Genomic DNA, 27501 nt, shown 5'->3' on the forward strand with positions numbered 1-27501 from the left:
TGAATCAGAAAATTATTTTAATAGTTACAAAACTTTTTCTTTTTTACAGAATCAGTATAAAATAGCAGTTGATTTCTCCATAATTATTAGAATTATTTATATGTGAGGTCTTGGCTAAGTGGGGCTGAAATCAACAAAAGGTCTTGGACTGTTGGCTCAGAAATCATCCTAGGAAGCCCACCCTCTTGATATCTGCCATGCTTAGCTCTTCTGAGATGACCTGTCCTTTGAAAAAATGTATCTTTCTTTGTTTACTCATTCTTTGGAGGCTTGAAGTGAATTCGGCAGCGTTCATTAAACACCTAAGATATTTAAAAAGAAACAAAAGCCACTGAGTCATACTGTATAAATCAGGCCTAGAATTAAATGATATTTGGCATGGTTCAGGAGGATATTACCATTTTTGTCCCAGGTCAACAGATTTAGGAAACAGGGGTTTCCTCACTAGTTAAAACCAATTTACCAGGTGATGAGCACAGAGAAGGCCTTGATATCCATTTATAAGACAATTTTAATATTTTAATAAAATTTAAATTACTTAAGGAAAAACCACCAACTACCAGCTTATTTAGTAAATGACATTTTAGTTCCATATTCTGAACATATTTTGGACAGAAGTATCTAAAATAAGTTTAAGATAACACTTTTTTTCTATTATTTTAAAATAAATTTTGTTATTTAGATATTTTTTAATGTGCTTTTCTAAATGGTGCCAGATATTTCTCACAAGTAGGTATACTTGATAGGTAGACCAGTCTTTTGCTGAATTGGGTGAATTTATACAACTTTTTGTTCTATTTACCTTGCTTCTTAAAAACTGTAACAAAATAACACACCGTAAATGTTACGTTCTGACTAAATATCTGTCAATATGGACTGGTTAAACAAAATTTTTGGCACAGCCATTCACTGGAATACATTGCAAACTTAAAGTAAGGAAACTCTTTATGCTCTGATCTGAAAAGACCTCCAAGATATATTAAGGTGAAAAAAACAAGGTGTGGATACTTCCATTTGTATAACAAAGGAGAATATATATATATATATATATATATATATATATATATATATATATTTATAAAATGAGAAAAGGCACAAAATATCTGAAAATATATTATTTCAGAAGAAAGGGAAAGTATGTAGCTGAAAGAAAAGGGAGAGAGGCAGAAATTTTACTGCATAGCCTTTAATATTTTAAAAATTTTGAATCATGTGTTTAAATAGTTCAAGTGTTTAATTTTTAAAAAGTTGTAAAAATCTAAAAGAAATTCTTACCAGGATACATCCCCCATACTGCATTGATATAAAGAACAAATCATTTTCAAGGGAAAAAAAACAAACATTATCTTTGTTGGCCATTATGGACTATCATAAAAATAGAAAAACAATCTTCTTATGCCAGGTGGTAGATAACATGAATGCTCATTTTATCAAAATTCTTTAAATTCTACATGTTATATATATACTTTGTATATATATTTTATAATGAAAAGAAAGCATGTAGAAATTATGACTCAGAAATGGTCCTTTCCTCAGATAACTCATCTCACTCCAGTTCCCGGACCCTGATATCTTACTGAAATTCCCAGTGCTCAAACTGGAGGAGGCTTCAGATGAGTGGTCTTGATACAATGGCTGGGATGATATAAACAACTTGGATGAGCTGCTCCAAATCCTTTTCCTAAATGACTTAACAGCCACTTTTGCTGGCCTATTGCACCATAGCTATACCTTCTTTTTAAAGCAAATAAGGGCCTTAATTTCGATAGAGGATATTTTCCCTTAAAACTAAAAACAAATCCAAGATGTTTTTAGTTTTGTCACTACAATATATTCTACATGTGTCATAAACCTCTGCACTGGGTATTTCAAGCCAAATGTGCATTATACACACTCACTTCTAATCCCAGACCAAGAGTAAGTATTTTATCTCCAGAGAATATAAATGGACGAATATTGTCAAAATCTTTCATTATGTAAAAAACACCTTATCATGTTGGTGGAAAGAGCAGGAATTGGAAATCTTGACAAAAAGTCTAAGCAAAAAAATATGATAAAATAAACCAATTTGTACCTTGCAATTTATTTATGGCTTAGCAAGTTGGTACATTCTAGTTTTTAGGTTAATTAACTTCATTCTATTAGTTACTTTCAAAGGATAAAATGCAGAATTTTCAGTTTGTTCTTTCAGATTTAAAAGATTTTGCTTTTCTGGAAATCTCTGAAGCTTTAGAAAGGGGAATATGGATGTATCTTTTCCGAAAACCAAAGTCAGAATTTTGTGATTTCTGACTACATGTAAAATTCTGGGATCTAGTTCTCCAACCTAGTTCCTAATCAGAACTATGCAGGTGGTAATAAGGAGCATGTGAATATCAGCAGTAAAAAGTCTTTTTTTGTCAGTTACATGTAACACTATGCATTAAAAAAGCATTATGATCAAATATATTAGAAGACAAGCAACTGGAAAGGGCAGCTAAGTGACATGAAAATGTATGGAAAGTAACTGGACCTAGAAAGGCTAATTTTAACAAATAACCTCCTTGAAGCTTCAAAATTAATTACAATAATGACTCTGAATATTGGATTTGCTTGTAATTAATATTAAGAGACACTTGGAATGTTCTCCAATTCTGTTAACTTGACAGGTTATACACAGTTCTACTGAATGACTGCAAGGCTAATTTTTCTAAGATGGCTCTATACAGATGCTCATCCCCCCCAAAAACATAAATAAATAAAAGTTAAAACCCTCATTTGCTAATAACTGTGTGATCTCTACTCTCCTCAAGGCACTCAGGACTCCCTCACCCTTGCTTTCCCTTTGCTAGTACAGCTTGGTCCTAAGTTCTCATCAAGAAGCAACATTATTTTGTACCTTCCAGCTCCTGTCATTTACCACTTCTTCAACATTCAGTTCTGACTGCATCCATTTCAACTGCAAGAAAAGGAAAAAGTAAACTGTTATGAAAATGTAAATCAAAGAGCTAAAAGCAAATGCTATCATGTTTTCCCAATAAAACAACAGCTGCCACACCCATATTCCTTGTCTGTTAACGGCACTACTCAACCTACATTTTGGAAGTTTCTTTGACACAGCCCTCTCTCTGTGTTTCTAGTCAACTGTTAAATCTTATAGAACAGTGGCTCTCAAACTTTGCTGCATATCATAATCATCTCAAGAACTTAAAAACAAAACAAAACAAAACAAAACAAAAAACCCTAATGACCAGGCAGTTCACAGAGGATATATAAATGGTCAGTAAACATACAAGAAATATGCCCAATCTTAATAACGTAAAGGAAATGCAAATTAAGTCATAATATGACAAAAATGGAAAAGTTTGATAAAACCTAATATTAGTGAGGGTGTGGGAAAGATACACTTATACACAATTTTGGTAGGAGTACAAATTGGTACAACTTCTATGGAGGAAAATTTGGTAAGAATAAGCAAAAGTATAAAGTCACATGTGCTTGAGCCCAACAAATTCCAGTTCTAGGAATTCAATCTATAACTACAGATTTGCAAAAACAGTATAGAGGAATAAAAAGGGCAAGAAGGTGGCAACTTGATTTGGGTAGAGAGTTAAGGAAAAAGAATTGGGAAGGGAAAAACAAAGAGAGGAAGGGGAATATACAAGGCCCAAGTGATCCAGAAAGGCATGAGTTTGCCTACACAGCCAGAGGACTGAGGCTAAAAACTGCTTAAGTCTTTCTACCATTTATTTAAAACTGCCAACCTAATCATGCCTTCAGGAAAGTAGTTAATCCCAATGCCCAGAACAGATGGCAGGGCCCTCAATACTGCTAGTCACATCTTGTGAGAAGGTACATGAAAGGAAAGAAGCTAGCTAGCTCCAGGAAGAGGGTATGAAAACACTCGGGAAAATTAGGAGGAAAAAATACATGAACTACAGGTTAATGCAACTAAGAGGTTAAAACCAGGATGATTTCCTCAGGCAAAGTCAAGAACCCAGGCCAGGAGATTTGGGAGGAACATGCCAGACAGCTGGAGAAGATCTGGGCAATCATGGAATCGGGGACCCAGGCCAAAGAACTCGATCAATTAGGAGGTAAAAATTTTGAGAATCTCCATGTAACATAGATAAGAATGGAATTTGGTATTGATCCAGTGGCTCCTTGTAACCTCAGAACTGGTGTCAGAGAACATGCAGGTGCATACAACTGGAACTGTGAAGCAAGAGGATGGACTCCATTTCTGACCACTGGTGTTGTGCTGTACAGTAATAATGACCTGAAGAAGCCCATCTGCTTATATAGATGCAAGCTCATTTTCAAATTTTAAACAGTTATATATAGAGCCAAAAATGGTGAGTGTGCCACTACTTTCTTAAAGCCTGGACTGACTGCCAAAGAAGTACCTCAGTCAAAGAACAATGAGTGACAACATGCCACTAAACAGTCTTCATGAATGCTAACAAATATATTAAGGGCTGTCATGTAGAAAAGGGCTTTGACTTAACCTATATAGTTACAGAGAGAAAAACAATAAGTACACATTACAGGGAAGCAGAGTCTTGTAATATATAAGAAAATCGTTGAAAAATCAGAACTGTCCAAAAAGAGAGCACAACTGTCACAGAAGATAGTGAGTCTTCCTCTCCCATTAAGTAAAGGTTAAACAAAAGGTGGAAAAGACTGATCAGGCACATTGTAAAGAGAACTAATGCAGCAAATAAGGAGTCCGAGAGACTCAAAAAGGAAAAGAAAGGAACAGAATTGCTACTTTCTACAGCAAATATGCTAACCCTTAACAAATTAAATCCTCACCAAAAAACCTAAGAAGTGACTAAGTATCAACTCCATTTTACAGAATGAGAAATCAGAAGCTTCAGAGCAATAAATTTACAGGTTACAAAGCCACCAGTGGCAGAGATGGGATTTATTTCCTTAGAGCTGTCTGCCTTTATAAACCATGTTTTCTTCCTATTCTAGAACATTGCAGATGTTACAGCCAACTTCCAATACAATTTCATCAGTTCCAATGAACTGTCACCTCTGAGATGGTTGTTTTTGAAGCTTTGGATCTTAAAGAGGTAAACCTCTTCTTAAAGTCTACTAACAGGTGATAGCAGTTATATAATTTCAGCAAGGAATGTGCTTTCTCTGACTTAAGGATGAAGGCTAGGTAAAGGACTGAGGATTTTTGGATGGGCATCTCTGTATATAAATAAAATATGCTCAATAAAATAATCAGAATTTGACTATTAGTCACAACTTAACATAAAGACACTGACTTCAGAGTCAGAAAAGATGGGTTAATGTCCCAGTCCTACCATCTACTAGCTTGAGACGTTGGGGCTGTCAGCTAGTGTCTCTGAGTCTCAGTTTCCTCATACAGAAAATGAAGAGGTAGAGCTGGAACAACTCTAAGCATGCTTTCTGCATTCCATAATCTTCATAATAAACTTAAAAATTAAAAAAAAATCACGTTTCCTTGTTTGCATAAGTACTGCTCATAGTTATCCTCTAGTCCTATATAAATCAGGCTAGAAAGTTAACCTTACACAACTCACCAATTGGTTTCTAAAACCTCTCCTTCCAGTGGTTACCCTGGTGATTTTCTCTGAGCCCTTAAGCATTGGGCAGAATCTGAGGGTTGACACAATCACTCCCAAACACTCAGTGGTTCAGATTTTTTAACTTTGCTCTCCACTAACAGGAGTCACTCTATTCTCTGACTTAATTCGCAGTGATTTTTCAGTTTCTAATTTAACAGTCCTACCCTGCAGTTGCCTTTTTCAAGAATCCATTAAAAAACAAAACCCCAAATTACCTAGATTTTAACTAGTTTTATATACATTATCTATAAGCCTTCATGAACATTGAAGGTAGGGTAAGATAAACATGTTAACATAAGTTCACTGTCTGAGGAATCCACCACTGCCTGAAGAATAAGCAGATACAGCACAGTGGGCTGAAGCAGCAGTCATGAAGAAAGACAGTAGCAAAGACAGTGACTGCATTCTGTTTCCAGAGAGACACAGCGGAAGCAATGGGACAACCAACAAAGTACAACAGCCTGGCCTACATCCCTGTGTGCAGCTACACAGTTTACAAGATTATAGGGTTTAAGAGAAATGAGGTGGTCCCTTGTAGCTTATGCTTTCCAAAGTTTGCTTACATCTACTAAACAAGGGGCAAACTTTATGACTGCAAAGTATGAAAATCCACACTTGATTTTCAGTCATCTGTCACTCAAGGTTTTGTGTGTCAGCAACTGCACCACCTTACAATATGCACATGATTTTGTTAAGTGTACAGTGACCATGTAAGAAACAGTTCCCGTTCTTCAGAAATAACCAATATATTTAGGAAAAAAGGGGTACAATAAATCCAAAATATTCTCAAATGGTTCAGGAAAATGTGCGTGTGTGTGCACGCGGACAGGGAGGGAGCAAGGGCGAGAGAGGGAGAATGACGGCATTATAAAGTAGGTGGGGCAAATGTAAACAACAGATGAATATAGGTAAAGAGCACATGGGAGTTCCTTGTACTATTCATGCAACTTTTCTCTAAGTTTCAGAGTATATCAAAATAGAAAGTTTCCCCTAAAACCTCTCTTCTCAAAAGACAGTAATGCATTCTACATAATTAAATATGCCATATATTTCAAATGTTCTCTTGGCCTGTCACATACAAGGGCTATAAAGAAAAAGTTCTGCTGCATTAACTCTATTCTGAAGTCCACACCCTATCTGTTACAGTTGACTTTGGGAACATAAGGCTTCCTCTAACACATCCCTCAGTGGGTATATTCTATTTTCTTAAAAACAAAACATGGCAGGGATGGTAGAATAAAGTGGAAACAAAGGGGTATTCAAAAAAAGAGCCAAAGATCCAAAGCAACTTCTACACATTAGAGAGATGAATTATAATGAGATTATAGTGAATCTGATTATATTTAAATACTATTATATTTTTTATGGCTGAAGAGAGTAATATCCTAAATTCAAATAATCTGTATTACATTTTAGCAGATTTCTACAGAATGAAACCAAAAGTAAATATTTTCAAAATAGAAATATATTAAGAAATGTTTCTTTTCAAGTTGAGGTAATTTCTTTCCCTAGAATTTCTGATGTGGTTTGAGTGTGTATTGATCCTTTGTCTCTAACAGTTTGGGAATAAATAAAGGAATATAAATAAATTATTACATGCTTATTCTACCTAAAGTTACCACATTATATCTGTTTGTGAAATACATGTTACTATACTTATTAATAACTAAATGCAATAAAATAAAGCCCACTGAAAATGAAGTATTAATCTTCTGGTCATTTTTTTAAAGTAATGATCATAAATTACTCTAAATTTTTCATATTAAAAACTCTTTATTTTGAAGGCTAACTTTGGAGAACTTTTGCCTCAGAAATGTAAATTTTGTTCAACTTACCTTTGTCTGTTCTTTTCTAAGTTGCTTTAATAATGCTAAATTGTCCAAATTCTTTTCTCTCTCTTCTCGGAGATCTTTTACTACTGCTGAGGTCTGAGCTATACAATGTTTTATGACTCTGTCCCTACTGGCATGAGCCGTCATCAACTAAAAAAAACAAAGGAATGAAAAGGGAAAAATCACATCAATTTATCGCATCTTATTTTGAAATTACAGGCATTTAATACTTTAAAAAACTATTTAATACTTTCTAAATCCAATGTCCACTAAGGAAGAGAACATTGTGCAGTCAGCTAAATCACCTAAAAACAGATAAAGGGCTAACATTTCTGAAGGTGGAAGGTATAAGGTCAAAGGGGTTGTCTTCTTCCTCAATATGCTTCCAGTACTTCCTGTAACTCTCCTCCATTCCCCTACTTAGCTTTTCACTTCACAGTCTCCTTTATCCTACATCCTCCTCTCTCCCCATTATTCCATCCACATTTTCCTCTACCCTACACACCTACTCTCAGATACTTTCTGGGCCACTTCTTATTGTTATTCTTCCTTTCTTTTTTATCTTTTCTTAGTTTTTCCAGTGTCACGTTGTCACCAAAAGAAATAAATTATAAACAAAGTAATGTACAAGTCTCTTAATTAAATAAAGCAAAACAAAGAATGTTACATTTATCTAGGTAAGACAAAGCCCTTTTCAAGATTTTAAAGTGTAAACATTATTAAGGAAAACTTACAGATGAAGCACAGATTATTGGTTCCATCAACTGTGTGTGTTGACTGAAAGTAACGATGTTTTACAGAACCCTTTAATAACCTCCATCTTAATATAACAAATTTAATACAACAGTTCTCCTCTATTTTCTGCCTTGATAAACAAGGTATGATGGTCATGTTCCAAACAGCCAAACGTTGATGACACCCCAAAAATTTGGGGGAGAGGCAAAGCAAAATACTAAAATAATACGTAATTGCCATTACTATTAATGGTGCATAAATAATAGTGCACTAAACGTAAGACACTAAATGTAAATAAAGTGTCAATTTGTTCCCTCTGAAGAAAGCATATATTAATAGTAGTATTAGTGATGTAATAATAACAACAACTTAACATGGCCTAATTCATATTTAAAAAGTAAATCTTTAATAATCATTTGTGCTAAAACCATTCTTCATAATAAATTATTTGAAATAAATTTCTCAAATGATCACATTGGGACCCTGTGGTTGTACCTTCGCACTGCTCGAGTACAATACTAAAAATGTATTACTTATAAACTGTACCCATGTAAATAGAAAGAAACTAAGTTGCTTAAGAAACATTAACCACACCTATAGTAAATTTTTTTTATACTTGATCGGTTTTTTCATTTGTAACATTTAAGATTCACATGGTCAGCCTCGAGGCCCATATTTCATTGGCTAATACACTGCTTTCATTACTTGTTTACTTTTTCAGGTGTTATCAGAGAAAACTAAAGAGACATTTAGAGTAGGGAACTACTCTTCCCAAAATAGAATAAGAGCCATCTTCAAAGTTAAAAAAAAACTCTCCCTGTAGCTATGTGAGACTGACTAAATAAGTATTTCCATGCTTCAGCTTCCACTTTTGTAAAATTATGGAGTATAATTAAATAATCTCTAATACCCTTTCTAACTCTAAAATTTAGGGGCTACAACTCAATACACAATTCATATGTCAGATTTTATTTAATCATTTTGAAATTCTGTCTACCACACCAGCAACTGGTGAAATAGCACTAGTGTCAACTAGAAGCCTGACACAATATTCTCATTTTTCAGTCTATATTTTAAAACCAAAGTTCACATTTTGTATATTTTATTGAAATTATTTTATTGAAATGCTCACTATTTTGTCATTCCCTTGGGTCTCTTCCCTTCATCAAAAGTCTTCACTTCCTTGTTTGGGCTGTCCTCCACTATTCCTCTCTTTAACTTGGCTCCTTTTCTGCAGACATAGTTTTTAACTATAGACTACATTCCTATCTTCACCTGCCTACCTTTCCTTCAGATTAGCCCACTGTGAACTTACTCCCATGTGGGCAGAAATTACTGGGCAAATCATTTTCTACTCTGTATTATCAATTACATTAGTCTGTTTTTCATAACCATCTTTCTATAAAATTCACAATTAACTGGCATATATGCAGGAGGAACACACTTTGACTTGTTTGTATGTATGTCAAATGAAGATGTTTGATAATCAGTAAAACACTGTGTGGCACAAGCCTAATAGATTAAAAATAATAGGGCTACACAAGGCTTATCAAATTAGTAATTCAGATGCTTGAGGATGTGGTTGCATTAGAATCATTTCTGATATATGAAGTTGCTTATGTAAGGAATTGGAATAAAAAGAAACTCAGTGAGATAAAAGGCAAGGCCTCTGGTTAACAGGAAAAAACCCTGAATAATAACCATATCAGACACTTCCTTTAATTCAGGATAAACAATTTTGAAATGAAGACATTTGGAGTAGGGGAAGGGAATGATTCAACAACTGGTTGAAAGAGGGTACACCCTTTATATATACATAAGTAATATATATATATAATATACTTCTATTTTACATACATAAATAATATATATACAATATACCTATATATATATAATATAACAATTTTATTTTATTTTACTAGGACTTTTGAGAACTTATTTTAAACACTCTTTTCTCCTTTAATCATTATTTTTCAAATTCTCTTTACCTTTAAGAGAAAGATAATGCTAACATTTTCCTTGCTACAACAAAGGTTGATTCTAAGTTAACTTAAGTTTACCAAACATCACTTGTTTTAGAATCTTGACAATGATCCTTGGATTAACCATCCTTAGAAGTTCAATCTGTTAAAGAGATGCCTTTAAAAATCACCCTAAATCAATCACTATGACAACAAAACATTTTGCATTTGCAAAGCACTGTTTTTATTGTTTCATTGTTCATTATTGATTTTAAGTTTACCTTGGGACTAAAACTATAAAGCTAGAAAACTTTTATGGATTGAGGGTAGTATGCTCTAACAAGGGGAATCTCGCTGAAGTTATTTTATTTTTGGTAAGACTATATTTTTAAGATTTGGAATTTCTAAAAATAGTGCTTCATAATAACTTCACTGATAATTTCCTATAAAAAAGTGTTATTATTAAAGAGTGAAAATATTCTTTCAGCTAGCTATTAAAGGAAGGGTCAGGGACTAAAGTAAATCGGGGTGACCATGAGCAAGTTGGATTTATGAGTTCACTTCTTGACTGAGACAATATTTAAGGGAACTCAGTAGTACTTACTGTGCACTCTGCTGCAGGCCCAATTCCTGCCACAAAGCTACTTGATAAACAGTCCTTTATATGACACATTCCTAACCCAAACACATATGCAAGGATATCCAGAACAGAAAGATACCAAATCTAGTATGCAAGGTTATCCTGACTAGGGGATAAGAAATAATAATAATGATAATGTAGCTGCAGCAAACGCATATGTGAAACACTTAGTACAGTAAGCATTTTATATTAACTCATTAAATCCTCCAACAACCTTACGAACTAGGTACTATTATTATACTATTTTGCAAATAAGGAAAAAGAGGCAAAGAGAGGTTATATAATATGTCTAAGGTTAACCAGCAAGGATGTAGCAGAGGTGGGATTTGAACCTAAATCTGGAATCTGGTGGCTAATCACTATACTATAAACATTTACATTGGGAAGATTGTGAATGGAAACAAACAGATGATTAACATTACATAGGTAACGTGTGGGGTGGAGACACTTATCATTAGAGCGACTGTAAGTTTCTTGTTCTTTACACAGATACCCCAAAAAACTATGTGAAATGTCAAACAACTTCACAGTAAATTAGGACTTGGACCCATACTCCCTACTTCCAATACTGGATTCTTCTCATTAAAGCCCACAATCTTGCAATTTTCTCAATCCACAAGAATTACCTGATCACTCAATAAAATAACATACTTTAATATAAAAGCAGAACAAAAATATTGGCAGTTAATGCTTTTAATTTCAATTGATATAAATAAGCTTATCCAAAACTGTTTTTTTTTCCATAATTGAGATATGGACTTTAGGTTTTCAGTAAAATATGTTATTTACAATAGTATGATCACCGTAATGAAAGGATAAACTATAAAAAATATTTAGCTACATCCCTGTTGCTTCTACTTTTGGAAATTAAAAAGAGATAAAAGGAATCTTTAAGCAGCAATGAAAAAATATATACTGGACTCAAGAAACCAAAGCCTCAGAAGGAACAATTTATCTGTAGCTTTCCTTCTCTCCCAATACCCAAATGCTTTGTACCCCTTCTGATGAGTGAGGGAAGAAATAAGATATAGAAGGCATGAAGGGCTTTAATTCTTCCATCAGCTGTCAGGCTCCACAGAACTGATTCATTAAAAGTCCTTGCTCTTGTTTTCTCATTGTTCCATTTCACTGTTTCATTCTCCTTCATTCCATTGTGCATCAGGTTTGCTTAAGGTTAAAGGCTGCAGATGAGGAGGACAAAAAGTGACTGCACCCATTCTTTAGAAATGTCTCTTCACAAACTTGTGCATAACATCATGCATTTTCTTTCATTTAAAATACCAGATCAAAACACCCTCAAGAGCAGACAAGGCAGTATGGAGATATCATTCTTTAAACCCTCAGTTTAATTATATGTCAATTAATTTCTTATTTTACCTGCAAAGAAAGGCATAAAAGAAGCTTGAAAGAAACACTCAAAAGATACACTTACAGACTCATAAAGTTGTTTACAGGTTTGGCTGGCATCAATTTTCCCTGCAAAGGAAGCTGTTGGAACCGTAGTGTTTAATTCATGTACTATTCTGTCATCAATTGTCCTCATCACCTTGAGTAATTCCTATATATATTTAAAATAAAAGAATAACCTGAGTGGAGAGTTAAGTGAGTAAAAACATTTAAACAAAAAATAAAGCTCTGGGTTATTTTACAATCCTATAAACTAGGACTGAAGAAATCAAGCCAAATATAGTGGTAATCACAAAAAAATCTGTATTCTAAGAATGATAGGTTACATAATAGTAATTCTGGGTACCAATTCAGTCTCCTTTGCTCAACTGTGATACTCTTAAGGGTAAAGACTTTTACTCAATTTTAAATCCCATGTGATGGCATGGTGCTTTAGAAAACAGTATGTGATCTTTCCATCTCCAGCATATAGCCAATAAAAGGCTCTACTGAAATAGATTACCAGAAATTTTCCAAAATGATCTAGTATAATTGCTTGCTCTAGTCCCTCTTTTCCTATCACTCTAAAATGTGGTGCTAGGCAGAAAACTTTTGGAAAGATATACAAGAAAGTATTAATAGTGGCTAACTTGCAAAAATTAATCCATACCCTTTTAAACTGTTTTAATTTTTCACCATGATCATGTATTATTTTTGTAAAATAACTAGGAAAACAAAACATGCTGCTAGAGAAGACATCAAATGGCTTTCTTATCATGTCTCAAACAGGAATTAGTTTTACCTTTGCTTAGTAGTCCTCCTCACACTTCCCAAGGATCCCCCTCAAAAAAGTCTCCAAATCTCAAAAACCAACCAAAAGAAAATTAATACCGATGGTGGGGTAGTAATGAGATGTAAAAAGAATCTGGTGAGTATACCTAAAATGCACAGTTCCTTCTCCCCATATTTTGATTAGGGCACTTCTTTCACTTGTCACTAGAGAAAGGCTAGGCATTATCTACATTCTGTCATCAGTTAACATAAATCCTGGAAAAGTTTCTAGCTGAATTCTTTTCTTGCTCTTTTTAATAGTTTCTTAAACTTATATTTAAAAAAATCATGGTCACTGAAAATCATCAAGAAAATGAAAGAATACAACACTGGGAATACACTTATTATTGAAAACATCCAACAAGTTGATATTCAACATTAAGGCATTTTAAAAGTGACTTTACTTGAACTTTTATCTCCCTTAACATACCATCCTGTTTCTTTCCCTTGCCAAACTTAAACCCATTATCTAAACTAACTCCTTCGTTTCTTTCCTCATCCATTTGTTAAATAAAAAATAATAATAGAAATTATCTCACTTTCACTTTAGAAAAATCTCTTGAAGAAAACAAGTCATCCATAGTTAATCATGTTAATATTTTAACATGTCCTTTTATTCTTTTTTCCACACAAATCTATGAATATTTTTATGAAACTGAGATCCTATGTCACACTTTGCATTTTTGTTGTTTTTTAAACTTTTATTTTGAAATAATTTTGAACTTACAGGACAGCTGCAAAAATAATACAAAACCCATATGGAGAACTCCAATGTATCCCCTGCCAGAAACCCAGATCCACCAATTTTAACATTTTGCCACATTCGTTGTATCATTTTATCATCCAACTATCAATTCATTATCAATCCATCTATATACCTACCTACCTGTTTATCCACTTATCTAACTGTATTCTGAACATGTGAGAGTAGGTTGTACACACATGCTCCTTGAACACATAAGACTTCCATGTACATTTCTTAAGAACAAGGATATGAACTTATGTAACCTCATTAAGTAGTTAACAAATTCATATGTAACATTTTAAAATCCTGCTTTATGACATTATATCACAAGCATTTTGTCCTTGTTATCTTAAAGACATTTTTAAAAGCTGCATAAATATTCTATCATCTGGAGGTATCAAAACTTATTTGGCCACTTTGCCATTAATGAATATTTAGGTTGTTTCCAATTATAATAACCATTTAGTCAATTCAGTCTAAATTTGCAGCTATTCTGCTATCATTCCATTGATCTTTAATTAGCAAATTTAATGGTCTTTTCTCCACTTCATTCTAGAGGTAAAACAGCTTGTGGAAGACTAATCCCATATTCTGAGTCAGTAAAGCAAAGGCAAATAACATGTCTTAAACCAAACTATTTTAACCCTTCTTCCTGCATCTTTCTATTTTTGTTAACAGTATCATCTTTCTCTGTAAACTAGAATTCTTAGGAGATAATCTCAGCATATTCACTAAGCAGCCACTTTAAGTAAAGTTGTTACTTTGTAAGTTGAAGGATATACAATGTCAGTAAGTGGTAAACTCCAAAGAAATGGTGGCAGCACTACTTAAGGAGTCAAAAAAATAGGTAACAGATAGGGACCCACCTTGCCAATCTACCTATTAAAACAAGTCTCCTTCAAAATCTCTCTCAAAAACCTATCTAAGTCAAACTGATCTGAGACCAAGTTTAAGACTTATATTTTGGATAAAGCTTTCCTTGGCTATGAGAGCCCTTGGCAATCTTTCTTTATTAAACATATGCAGCAGAGTTCCACAGAGTTCATTCATTTATCATCTCTTCATTCAAAAAGTATTTACTAATGCAAGGCATTAATAAAAGTGTTGTATATGGGAACATTGTATTTTATGCATGACTTTTCTGCAAATCCACAACTTCTCTTATCATCATCATCATCATCATCATCATCACCATCATCGCGGGGGTCCTATAGTGAATAAACTAGCAAAGGTCTTTGTGCTCTTTTGGAGCTAAAACGCTTATAGGGGGAGATAGACAATAAACAAGTACCCCAATAAACAAGATATTCCCACATACAGAAGAGCAATAATGGAAACAAAACAAAACAAAACAAAACAAACAAACAAAAAACCTAAAAACTTCTCGGAGGAAGTAACATTTGAGCTGAGACCTGAATGATGAGAATGAGTAGAAGTAAAAAGTTCTGAACAAGAACAATCTCTCGTATGTGTGAAGAACTAAAAGAAGGCTAATGGCCCTGAAGTAAATAAAAGAATGGTATGAGGCGATGTCAGAAGACCATACGGACCATGAAAATGATTGCTGAATCTGTTCTAAAGGAACAGGGTTTTAGGCAAAAGAATGATGTAACATGATTAATTTTAAAAAAAGGCTTGGCTGCTGTGTGAACAATGGATTATAGAGGGAGAAGAATAGGAAATAGGGAGACCATTTAGGACACTACTATGGCAGTCCAGGCAAGAGGTAAAGATTATTTGATAAAGTGTAGCAGCAGAATTAGGGAGTAGTTATATTCAGAGCATATCCTGATGTACAGACTTGCTGATGAACTGGTAGTGAGGATTGAGAAAAGGAAATAGGATGGCAATGAATGGATGATGGTACCATTCATTGATGGGAAGGGGTGAGGCTGGGGAATGAAAAGATTTAGAAATAGTGGGAAGACCATGAGTTCTGTTGACTTACAGAATATTTGATGATATTAAGGATTAAGGATTACTGTTGTTTAGGTGTGATAGAGGTCTTGTGCTAAAAATTATAAACTTTTAGAGATAAGATTGAAATACAGAAGAAAATATATAATGTCTGGGATGTGCTTCAAATAATCTGGTTGGGGTGGGATGAGTGGTAGCAGTATATAGATGAAACAAGAATAGCGGTGAACTGATTGTTGGAGTTGGGGGATGGGTACATGGGAGTTCCTAGTACTACCATCTCTTCTTTTGTGTATATTTGAAATTTCCAATAATAAAAAGGTTTTTTTTGTTTTTTTTATTTATTTATTTTTAAGTTCTGTTTTGGATATGTTAAGTTTGAGATGCTTTTTAGATATCTGAGTGGAAAAGTTGAATAGAAAGTTGAATATACCTGACACTAATCAGGGCTGGTGGTCTGTTAATAAACTGATATTTAAAGCAATAGAACTAGAAGAGAGTCACTGTGGGAGGCTGTAGGGAGCAAACGGGGGGGGGGGGGGGCAGTGATAAAGAAGGCACTCCAGCATCTAAAAGTAGAGGAGGAAGACTATGATGTCATAGAAGTCAGAAGAAAGGTTTCAAGAAGGGAACAGTCAACTGTGTTCAGTGTTGCTAAATCAAGAAAGATGTGGAGAGAGGAGAGGTGGGGCAAGATGGTGGCATAGAGAGGTGTGGAATTTAGTTAGTACTGGCATGTAGCCAGGAACAACTAGTAAATAGTCTGGAATAACTTTGGAAAACATCAGTGACCGGACACACATCATACATCAGTTTGGAATGGGTGGAATCGCTGAGATCACAGCATAAGAACTGTAAGTAACTTTATTTATTAAAAACTTAAAAAACAACAGACAACAACAAAAAACTGTAAGTAAAGCTCCCCAAACTACAGACTGGTGCACCTCCCCCACTGGTACGGCAGGCTGAGTTGCAAAACTTCACTGTGGGAAAAAGCAGCAGCCTACTAGAAGGAAGGGAAAGTAGCTCAACCAAGTTCCAACTGCAGTTTTAGTTAATGAATTTGGACTACTGAATACAATCTACGAGCACAGATAAACTGGAGCAAGCAGTTAAGGGACCCGGAGGTTTCTCTCAGTAGAGAGGAGGTGGGGCTGACAGAAAAAATTGTATGTAAATAAATAAAAACAGAAGCTTTTGGAGTCAGCTGAACTCAGAATACTGGAAAAGGGTTGAGTGCCAAGAAAACGGGCACACAGAACCCAGCACCAACTCTGGTTCTTGACTGGTAACTGGGGGGCTAAGGATTGGCTCTGAAAAGGAGATTTTTTTCTTTTTTTCCTTTTTTTCCCTCTCATTCTAAGTAGCTCAGTAGAGAAAGCCACAGGCTTTTTCAATTGTCAGTGATGGCCCAGGCAAGGGGAGAGTTAACACAGTTAGAGAGCCAAAGGAAGAAGTCAAATGTAGGAGATAAACCCTAAAGGGCCTATCTTCCCTAAGAAAAGAGGGAGACGGCGCCCAGCTCAAGTGGTTGCCCTCACTCAGAGAACTCAGACCATAGGGCTTGGGGTAAAACAAAAACAAAAACAAACAAACAAAAAACAGCTTAAGCTTGCTTCTGACACTCTCAGCACCTGGGAGGGGCAGGGTCAACTGAGAATTTCGTACCTCTTTATCCAGTGGGGAGTTGCAGGCTGACAAGCGCCACCTGCTGGGCAGCATAGGAAAAGTACAGCATCTAAAGGCCTCACAGGAAAAGTCTGACAATTTTCTGGGTCTGATCCTCTTGATACTGATTAAACCCTCTTCCTGAAACCTGGGCTCATCTGGTCTGGGAAAATCTGATAGGGGTCATCAAGGAAACCAGATGTCTAGAACAAAAAATTACAAATCACAGTAGAAAAAACGAAGATACTGCCCAAAGGAACAAACTTCCACTTCCACTGAGATACAGAAGTTGAAACAACTAATTAAAGATCTTCGAACAAATATGCTAAATCAATTAAAAAATCAAATCAATGAGTTGAGGGAAGATACGACAAAAGAGATGGAGGGCATAAGGAAGAAACAACGAAGAACTTGAAAGTTTGAAAAAACAATTGGCAGAACTTAAGGGAATGAAAGGCACAATAGAAGAGATGAAAAACACTATGGAGACATTTGAAGAGGCAGAAGAAAGAATTCAGGAACTAGAGGACAGAACATCTGAAATCCTACACACACATAAACACACACACACACACACACACAAAACAGACAGGGAAAAGAATGGAAAAATATGAGCAGGCCCTCAGGGAACTGAATGACAACACGGAACACATGAAAATACATGTCATGGGTGTCCCAGAAGGAGAAAGGAAGGGAAAAGGGGCAGAAACAATAATGGAGAAAATAATCAATGAAAATTTCCCATCTTTTCTGAAAGACACAAAACTGCAGATCCAGGAAGGGCAGCACACCCCAAACAGAATAGATCCAAACAGATCTATGCCAAGACACTTAATAAATCAGATTACCAAAAGTCAAAGACAAAGAGAGAATTCTGAAAGCAGCAAGAGAAAAGCAATCCATCACATACAAAGGAAGTTCGATAAGACTATATGCAAATTTCTTAGTAGAAACCATGAAGGCAAAAAGGCAGTGGCATGATATCTTTAAGATATTAAAAGAGAAAAACTGCCAACCAAGAATTCTATATCCGGCAAAATTGCCCTTCAAAAACGAGGGAGAGTTTAAAATATTTTCAGACAGACACTGAGAGAGTTTGTAAACAAGAGACCTTCTCTATAAGAAGGAGTAAAGGGAGCACTACAGGAAGACAGGAATAGACAGGAGAGAGAGGTTTGGAGAAAAGAGTAGAAATGAAGACTATCAGTGAGAGTAAAAAGAGAGAGAGGGAAAATAAAATAAAATATGATATGACATATAAATTCCAAAAGTCAAAATGATAGATAGTAGGCATTACGTAGAGTGAAATTAGCCAGAAACAAAAGGACAGGTACTCTATGGACTCACTAATATGAACTAACATTGATGAGCAAACTTTGAGAGTTAAAGTTGAGAACACAGGTTATCAGGAGATAGAGAGAGGTTAGAAATCGGGCATTTGATGCTGAAAAAGTACATAAAGGTAAACAGGATTGATTGTACAGATCCAGAAATGGACAACACAATACTGTAAATACTCTGAAGAAAGATGAGTGTGAGTACAGCTGAAAGAGGAAGACTAGGGGCATATATGACACCAGAAGGAAAGACTGAAGATAAAGACTGGAATTGTATAATTTATGAAACCTAGAGTGGTCAATGATGGTGATTAAATGTACAAATATAAGAATGGTTTTAAAAGAGGGAAAACAAATGAATGTCAACATTGCTAAAGTGTTGAAAATTGCATGGTACAAGGGAAAAAAATACAATCAATGCAAACTAGTCTATAGTTAACGGAAACATTTTAAGAAGCTTCTATTAATTGTAACAAAGACAATATACCAAAGCTAAATGTCTATAAGAGGGGATTATATGGGAGTGATATGGGATTCTTCGTGGTTGTGATGCTGTCTGACATTTTCATTATATTTTACTTTATTTTTATTTTTTCTTCTATCTTTTAGATTTTTATGCTTCATTTTTTCCCTCCTTTTCCTCTTAAACAGAGGGATACAAGTCCTAGAGAAAACGTGGAGAGAGGGATGTACCTATTCACGGTGGTAAGGAAGTAGAACGGTGCAGCCCCACCTGTAGGGCAGTGTGATAATTCACAGGAAGCTAAATATTTGGTTGCCACATGGTCCCACAACCCTGTTATTGGATATATACTTGGAAGAACTGAGAGCAGGGATATGAATGGATATTGCACCATGGTGTTTATGGTGGCAGTATTCATGATTCGCAATGGATGGAGGTGATCTAAAGGTACATCGACCGATAAACCGAATGGTGAACTGTGGTGTATACATTCAATGGAATACTGAGCAGCAGCAAGAAGAAATGAAGTTGAGAGGTATGCAACTAGGTGACTGGATCTCGAGGACAGTATGTTGAGTGACATAAGCCAGAATCAAAAAGATAAACATTATAACACCTCACTAATATGGACTAACTATAATGTGCAAACTCTGAGAACTGAATTTGAGAGCATAGGTTATCAGGGGAAGGCTAATGGTAAAGGTTCCTAGATTGTAAGCTCTTATAGCAGTCACATCCATTCATAAGTTGTAATGGTTATTTCTACATTCTGAGATGATGAGTTGTTTATGTATAACCTGGTCAGTCCCTGGAACTTCGAGTATTTGTGTGACACCTGAGACTCAGAGCCAGAGTTCAGCAGCTATGAATGTCAGCATTACCCCATACAGCATATGTTAAAAAAGGTGAAAAAGAGAACAGACTTTCATTAGAGGTATGAACAAAATGGACTTGGTTAGGACTAAGGTAAACGAAGGTAAATTTGGCTAAAAGGAAAAGGATGATATTGACTGTGTTTTAAAACTTCAACTTCCATGTGAAACCAAAGGAAGAGATGTTTATTTGCTGGAAAATCTATATTTTCTGTAGTGTGCTATATAATTTAACTTTTTGGTCAGTTTATTCAAACACCATAATTACATGGAAACTTGAATGGGGGTGAGATCTGGTTGGTTTTGTACAAGTTAGTGTGAAGCCCTGACACATCCCAGGGTAATTTGGGCAGAGAATAAAAATGCATTTGCAAAGCCCCCTTGAGGGACTGGGGAAAAATGTGTAAATATGAAATTTCCCACTTGGGGAATTCCGATATTCTTACAAGCATTGGGGACTACCATTGTAGTATTCCAAGCCCTCAATCTTGGAGCTTGCCCTTATGAAGTTTGTTACTACAAAGGAGAGGCTAAGCCTACTTATAATTGTGCCTAAGACTCACCTCCAGAGAACCTCTTCCGTTGCTCAGATGTGGCCTCTCTCTCTAAGCCAACACTGCACGTAAACTCACTGCCCTCCCCACTACGTGCGACATGACTCCCGGGGGTGTAAATCTTCCTGTCAATGTGGGACATGACTCCCAGGGATGAGCCTGGACCCAGCCTCATGGGATTGAGAAAGCCTTCTTGACTAAAAAGGAGAAGAGAAATGAAACAAAATAAAGTTTCAGTGGCTGAGAGATTTCAAATGGAGTCGAGAGGTCATTATGGAGGTTATTCTTATGCATTTTATGGATATCCCATTTTACTTATTAGTATATTAGAACAGCTAGAAGGAAACACCTGAAACTGTTGAACTGCAATCCAGTATCCTTGATTCTTAAAGACTATATACTTAAGACGACTGTATAACTATAAAACTTACATGGTGTGACTGTGTGATTGTGAAAACCTTGTGGCTTACACTCCCCTTATCCAGTGTATGAACAGATGAGTAGAAAAACAGGGGACAAAAAGTAAATGAATAATGGGGGGAGAGGGGAGGAGTAGGAGATGTTTGGGGTGTTCTTGCATACTTTTATTTTTATTTTCATTATTTCTTGGAGTAATGAAAATGTTCAAAAAATTTACTGTGGTGATGAATGCACAACTATATGATGATACTGTGAACAAGTGACTGTACACTTTGGGTGACTGTATGGTATGTGAACATATGTCAATAAAATTGCTTTAAAAAAAGAGATGTGAACAGAAATTAACTTTTACACTTAGCAGATGGAAACCATGGGTGACCCTCACAAGAGCCATTTCAATAGAATGTTTAATGGAATGAAAAGTTAATGTGGCTTCAGTACAGAGTAAGAGAAAACAGGGTATAAGATGAGGCCCACCATTACAGGTCATGTTATAGGATTTAAGTCTTTTCTCCTGAGAGCAATGGGGAACCAAGAGAGTGTTTGAAATAGGGGTAAGATTACATTCTCAGATTTGTGTTCTGATATGGTTGGTCAGGATAATGTGTGCAAAACTGATTAGAGGAACTAGAATAGATGCAAAAAGATGTTAGGATGTTAATGTAGCAGCCCAGGTAAAAGATTATGTAGCTTGACAGTCCTTAGGGTTTTTATTTACTCTGAACTTTAACCAGTTCAGAGTTTGAACATAAGCTATACCTTCAAAACTATGGCCAAATTCCCCTCCAATAAAACAATTTGGACATACTGTTAAGTTCCTTATACTGCAAAGGGAATTTATGCAGTATATTAACTATGTAATGAATCAACAGATTTCACAATCTTATTGATGGAACCTACAAATATATCAAATTTTCATGGTTTGCTACACAATTATCAATATATGATCTAGAGCTAGGCTTTCAATATGGTAAACGCAAGCAGCATTTCAAATTAAATAACATTAACCATTTAGTTCCTCAGTTACACTAGCCACATTTCAAGTGCTTGTGTCACATGTGGCTAGTGTCTACGATATTAGACAGCACAAATATAGAACACTTCTACCATCATAGAAAGTTCAATTGGACAGTGTTGAATTCCAGAAAACATAATGACAATCTCTAACTGATAATGTAATGGTTCAGGGGGAACTGTGAGGCATTCTAAAATGTCACATAAAAAGACACCAGAAGAGCTAAAGATAAGGGGAAAAAAGGATAAGATACAAAGAAATTTCTTTCATAATTGGAAAGGGAGAAGGAAAAGAACTAGAAACCACTTCACCAAGCACACACTTCTTACAGTGAAAAAAGAGCCAAAGCTCTTAAAGCAACTCCAGGACTAGAAAAAAGCTTGGGTCACCCTCACAGACTGAGAATAAATGAAAGTGTATGCAAGCACAAAAGTGATCTACTGCTGTTAATTCATGTGTATCATTCACAAGGAATTACCAATACCTAACTGATACTTAGCCCAATGACATTCCCATATCTCTCATAAGTTCACAAAGAAAATACATAGCAGGCATCCTTGAACATACATCACACACAATAAGCTGCAGCACAAGTCCACAGCGATAATACAGAAGCACAGACAGTGCGTTATTCTTTGAAGGCCACATCTTTGTTTAGGACCTGGAACCATAATAATTTTCTAAATGCAAAGCATAGCTTAGGATGACTCTCCAAATTTTGTAGTGCTTCCAGCTTCTCTTATCTTTTTATCCTCCTCAAAACAAGAAGAGATTCTAATGTATGGCTGACCTTTTAAAATTATTCAGGTATTTCTCTTAGAATTGCTTTATATCATATCTCTAATCATGGGGTGAAAATTTCATCTTCTTTGGAGACAATTTAGGTATTTACTATTTAGTAGTGAGGAGGAATAACCTTTCTATTGCCCCAACAATTATATTATAGTCTATCCCTAACGTTAATCCTAAAATAAATTCCTTTTATTATTTTGGGTGGCTTTTAGGGTATATGGGGGGGATAAGGGTACAGGTGATGCAATACAGAGTATTCCAAAAAAATGATCTGAAACTCTTCTAATTATTCTTCTCCTCACTATCTGCCTGAAGGTGCCCAGAATTAGATCCCATTTGCATGGTACTCTTTTCAGACAGATCAGGTTCCTCAAACCCCATGTTTATAGCAATGCTCACACTGTGCTACCCCCAAGACACAAACAGCCTTGCACACCACGGCCAGAAGCCTGTCATTCAGCACCCCCAGGGATAGGAAAAGAGCAGATGGGTATATTGCAAAAGGAACCATCACTGATGCTAGAAAATAATCTGTTTGGTCTGTACTTAACTACCAGATAATTAAAAATTAATTACATATAAATGAATGAGTACTCCTAACAGAAATACCAGAACTTAGTTATTCAGGGAAGAAATACTTATGTGATTTTGTCCAGGTGATATATGAACTGGGTCTCAGCTAAGGTCAGGAGGAAAAATTTCAAAGAGTAGCAACAAATGAGAAAAGCACAGAAATGAAAGAATGTGTTCAGGGAAAAGCAAGTAGGACTATTTGGCTGGATAGTACAGTTCACATATATGTTGGAGATGGTGGGGGTGGGGAAGCATGTATGAAAATAAAGGAAGTGGTAAGAGATATGGCTAGGAAGAGATACTTTGGGATTTAATTTTAAAAGGTCTTATATGCCATGTTAAGTAGTTTAGACCTAGTCATTTAAACATAAATTTAGACATGTTTTAGATTTTAAAATTTTGAAGATGACAGGCATGATGACACAGTATTATGGAAATTAGATTGACAGGGGATATATTAGAGAAAAGGGTGACTGAAGTAGAGAGCTCTGTTGGAAATCAAGTTGCAAAAAAATGATAAGGCCTGAACAAAGGCAGTGGCAGTAGTGATGGATCTTCCTAAAGCACCTCTTTGGTAATCTCATCCCCTCAGCTCAAAAATGACTGCCTAACCTCACACTTAGCATTCAAAGCCTTCCACAATTCCTCTTCTGCATAATCCCAATGTGCCCCTGTACAAATCCTGTATTCCTGCAATTTACTTGCTACTTTTCCCAAATACATACAATCATCAGCCTACAATTTCCTTGGTCCTGTCCACCTAAGACCTAACACAGTTATCATCTCTTGATTTGTTTTTCTTTGAACTTCTAAAGCATTTACACACATTCTCAATATCTTCTACATTTTTATATACCTACTTAGCTTAAGTTTCTTGTTTGTACCCGATCCACTGGGTCTCCCAAAATGCCTGGTACCTAGCAGGTATCCAATAAAGTCTTGATGAGTGACTGTTAAAATGGGATTCTAGACATTTAATTGTAAACAGTATTTCTATATTTTATTTTATTTTGGAAATAGGATATATTTCAGCAGTACTAAGTCCAATTATTATAACGGAAAAAGTAAGAATTGCAAAAATTTAAAACTCCTTCAAAATCTTTAAACTTTAAAATATGTACCTATGTTGAAAAAATTCAGAACAGTGGTGGGGGGGGTAGGGTCAAGGACTGACTGAGAATGGGCATAGAGGAACTTTAGGAGTTGATGGTACTATTCTCTGTCTTGATAAGGATTTGCATTACAGGAATATGAATATGTCAAAACTCATTCAACAGTAAGCTTAAGATTGGTGTATTTCACTGCATGCAAATTCTACCAAACAAAAGGAAGCAAATATTGAACCCTAGTTAATGAGATGAATGCTACAAGTTTAGGGGTAAAGTATAACTGTGCAACTTTTTTGAAAATTCATCAAAAAAAAAAAAAAAGGATTATAGATGGGTATGCAATAAATTAACAGAGTTAACTTAATTGTAGAGCTAGATGGCACTATATGAGTGTCTACTGTATAATCCTTTAAAATTTCCTATAAAGATTGCACATTTTCATAACAAAATTCAGAGAAAAAATGTATCTGATCTTTAAAATAAGGAATACATGACTTCCTGTTTCTCCTCCAAAGTATTCAGTGCAATGCTTTTCACATTTAGGATACTTACACCCAAAATATAATGGTAAAAGCTTTATAAAATAAAAACTTTGATTAATAAATTGTGAGTATGCAAGTTAAACTTTTAACCACATTTTATAATTAGTTTTATTAAATTCATCTAAATCTACATGTTTTACACTAAAATTTTGCATTTGTTCAGCAGCTTCACTTAAGATTCTTACGTGATTTAATAACTCTCTGAGGCAGTAGGGGCAAATGATCTCATACCCATTTTCATGAGGTTTAATGATGTACGAAGCCCTGGAAAACCAGAACTCATTATAAACCATATATTTGGGAAAATCCTAGAGATGCTACCTAAAAACTTCACGCAGGTTTCACTAATGAAACACATTTATGATCTTTTTATTTATGTTATTTCCCTTTATGGAATGGTTTGGAAAGACATTTTAGCTTTTGCCCCACTTGGAACATCTCATCTGACCTTCCAAAAGAATCATCAAGGTGTTCTTTAAACACTTGGATGTTTTAATAGCTAAAAGAGATACTTTGAAATTTGGTTTTAGAGATTCAAAAAATTATAGACATGGTAGCAATTTTAAATGTTAATACAATCTTCTATTTTACAAATTCAAAAGTTGATTCCCAAAGGGGTTAAGTGATTAGCTCAAGGTCACAAAAATTGTTAATGGCACTAGAACCAGAACTCCTAACTCCCTAATTAGGACTCTTCCCACTTTAACCTACCATTGTTCAATTACCTGAGCTCATCAACTCAAGTTAGATCATAGTACTAATGTAAAGAGCCCAACACCTACAAATGGGCCAGCTAATCTTAAATATTTCACATACTTTAGAATCCAACAGCCTTCTCTATCCTATTTAAAGTTTTTACAAGTATTTGAATTTGTTGGGCAGTCTCACATTTGTTGTTGGCTGCTGTTATGCTGATCTAGTCTGAGGAACAACTGAAGAGAAGAGAGTGCAAGTAACGGTGGAAAGACCCTACAGAAATTTCTTTGGCCTAATGAGGTTTGTCAAATATTTCCATCTGTTGAGGTTATCTTCAGGAATACCACTATCTACAAAACGGCTCGAAGCACAAAGCTTCTTACAGGTAGGTCAACGAGACGTGAAAGGAGTTTTTCAATGTTAGTTAAAAATACAATATACTTTTAAGGTCCATGACTTTTGAATTCAACTATAACTCGACAGCAGCACATTTATGCCGGTATTGAACAAATAACTTCCATAGCAACTTGGTAAAAATGCCGACTCATTTTTTAATTCGTGGCTGAATTAAAAGCTCTAGACCTTTGGCGTTTGAATATATAAAAGATACAGCCTTTTTCTTAAATGTTACATTTTCTCTAATGGTTAGGAAGCCAGCAGCACCCGAGCAGGTACGAGAATTAATCGCTCCTCCAAACGTTCTGTCCACCAAAATAGCAAGTTGTACCAAATTTGTTTTGTTTTGCTTTGTTTTATCAAGTAAGGAAGCGCTTCTTCTTCGTCTTCTCTCCCACAAGAGCTGAACTTAAAAAAAGTGTGTGTGTGGGAACTGAGTTCAGGGGATTGCTACAAGAGAGTTGCATTCATTCCCTAACCACAAGGCCCGAGCTCAGCTTTACCATCACAGAACCTGGATCTCCGAAGTGCGGTTATTCAAGCACAGGGAGAACCATGCCCCCTACAGAGCAGCCTCGCTTCCTAAGGCCAAGCCTGCGCCCCCCATGACCTCCAATAGCTCAAAACTGGAGCCTTGAACTGCCGCTTCTTTAACAAATGTTCCACACCCCCTCACAGCCCAAAACAGGGAACAGGGTCCGGGGACAAAAGGAGGGACATGCCTGCCTCATAAGGAATACCCCATCACCTGGAACTCGGCGAACTCCTCACAGTTCACACCGCCACTGGGCGCCGCCATATTGGACAAGCGTGAGGCCCCCGCTGCGGGCCAATCACCGCGGAGCAAGGTGTTCGCGGATCCGCCTGACAAGAAATAGTCGGGGAGGAATCCTCGAGGAAGCTGAGCACTAAGCTTGCTTTTCTCTTGTCTCATCTACAACAAGCCGTGAAACCCTGGTCCCCTTTCTCTTCCCTCCGACTCCTTTAACTCTCCTGAAGCTGGTACATGTTTATCGATCAAAGAATGTCACGCTTGAAGGGAGTGTTTACTTCAATTCTATCTTCTAACCAAAAGGGAAACATAACCTCTTGACCGTACCAGGTAGCTCAGGAGGATATATGGAGTGGAAGTGAGGTTTCTCTTAACCCTCCCAATCCAGTGTCTAAAGCAGAGGTGCTTTTTCCATGAATTTGGGACTACTAAAAAGTCAAGAAAAAGGGCATTCCCGGAAGTGTGGGTGGGTAGGGGTTGAGTGATGGAAATGATAAAACGTTTAGTTTTTTTTTGTTGTTGTTTTAATACTTAAATGGGAAACACACTTTACTTTTCTCACATTAGACTGAGCGATGCCCCCAAAGCCAAAAAGAAATGGGGACCACTGGGCACTATGATCCCAATCATGTGTTTTTGATAAAGGCCTTATTTGTTAAA

The 27501-nt window shown here is 35.7% G+C and overlaps 1 protein-coding gene across 4 annotated transcripts; it reads right to left on the reverse strand.

Moving 5' to 3' along the window:
* MIX23 (mitochondrial matrix import factor 23) lies at positions 1-27022 on the reverse strand. Of its 4 annotated transcripts, none has more exons than XM_037836746.1 (5): positions 26818-26951; positions 12186-12311; positions 7421-7567; positions 2879-2938; positions 1-302 (listed from the first exon to the last, which is right to left on the reverse strand). In XM_037836746.1, the coding sequence occupies exons 1-5, from the start codon at positions 26866-26868 to the stop codon at positions 252-254; spliced, it is 435 nt and encodes a 144-aa protein (XP_037692674.1). In that variant the 5' UTR covers positions 26869-26951; the 3' UTR covers positions 1-251. The 4 variants fall into 4 exon arrangements, with proteins under 4 accessions (XP_037692674.1, XP_037692684.1, XP_037692691.1 ...); XM_037836756.1 differs by having other exon boundaries at positions 26792-26853; XM_037836763.1 differs by lacking the exon at positions 26818-26951 and adding an exon at positions 20536-20594.
* Positions 27023-27501: the final 479 nt, after the last annotated feature.

This window comes from Choloepus didactylus, chromosome 1 (genome assembly GCF_015220235.1).
Source record: "Choloepus didactylus isolate mChoDid1 chromosome 1, mChoDid1.pri, whole genome shotgun sequence".
NCBI lineage: Eukaryota > Metazoa > Chordata > Mammalia > Pilosa > Megalonychidae > Choloepus > Choloepus didactylus.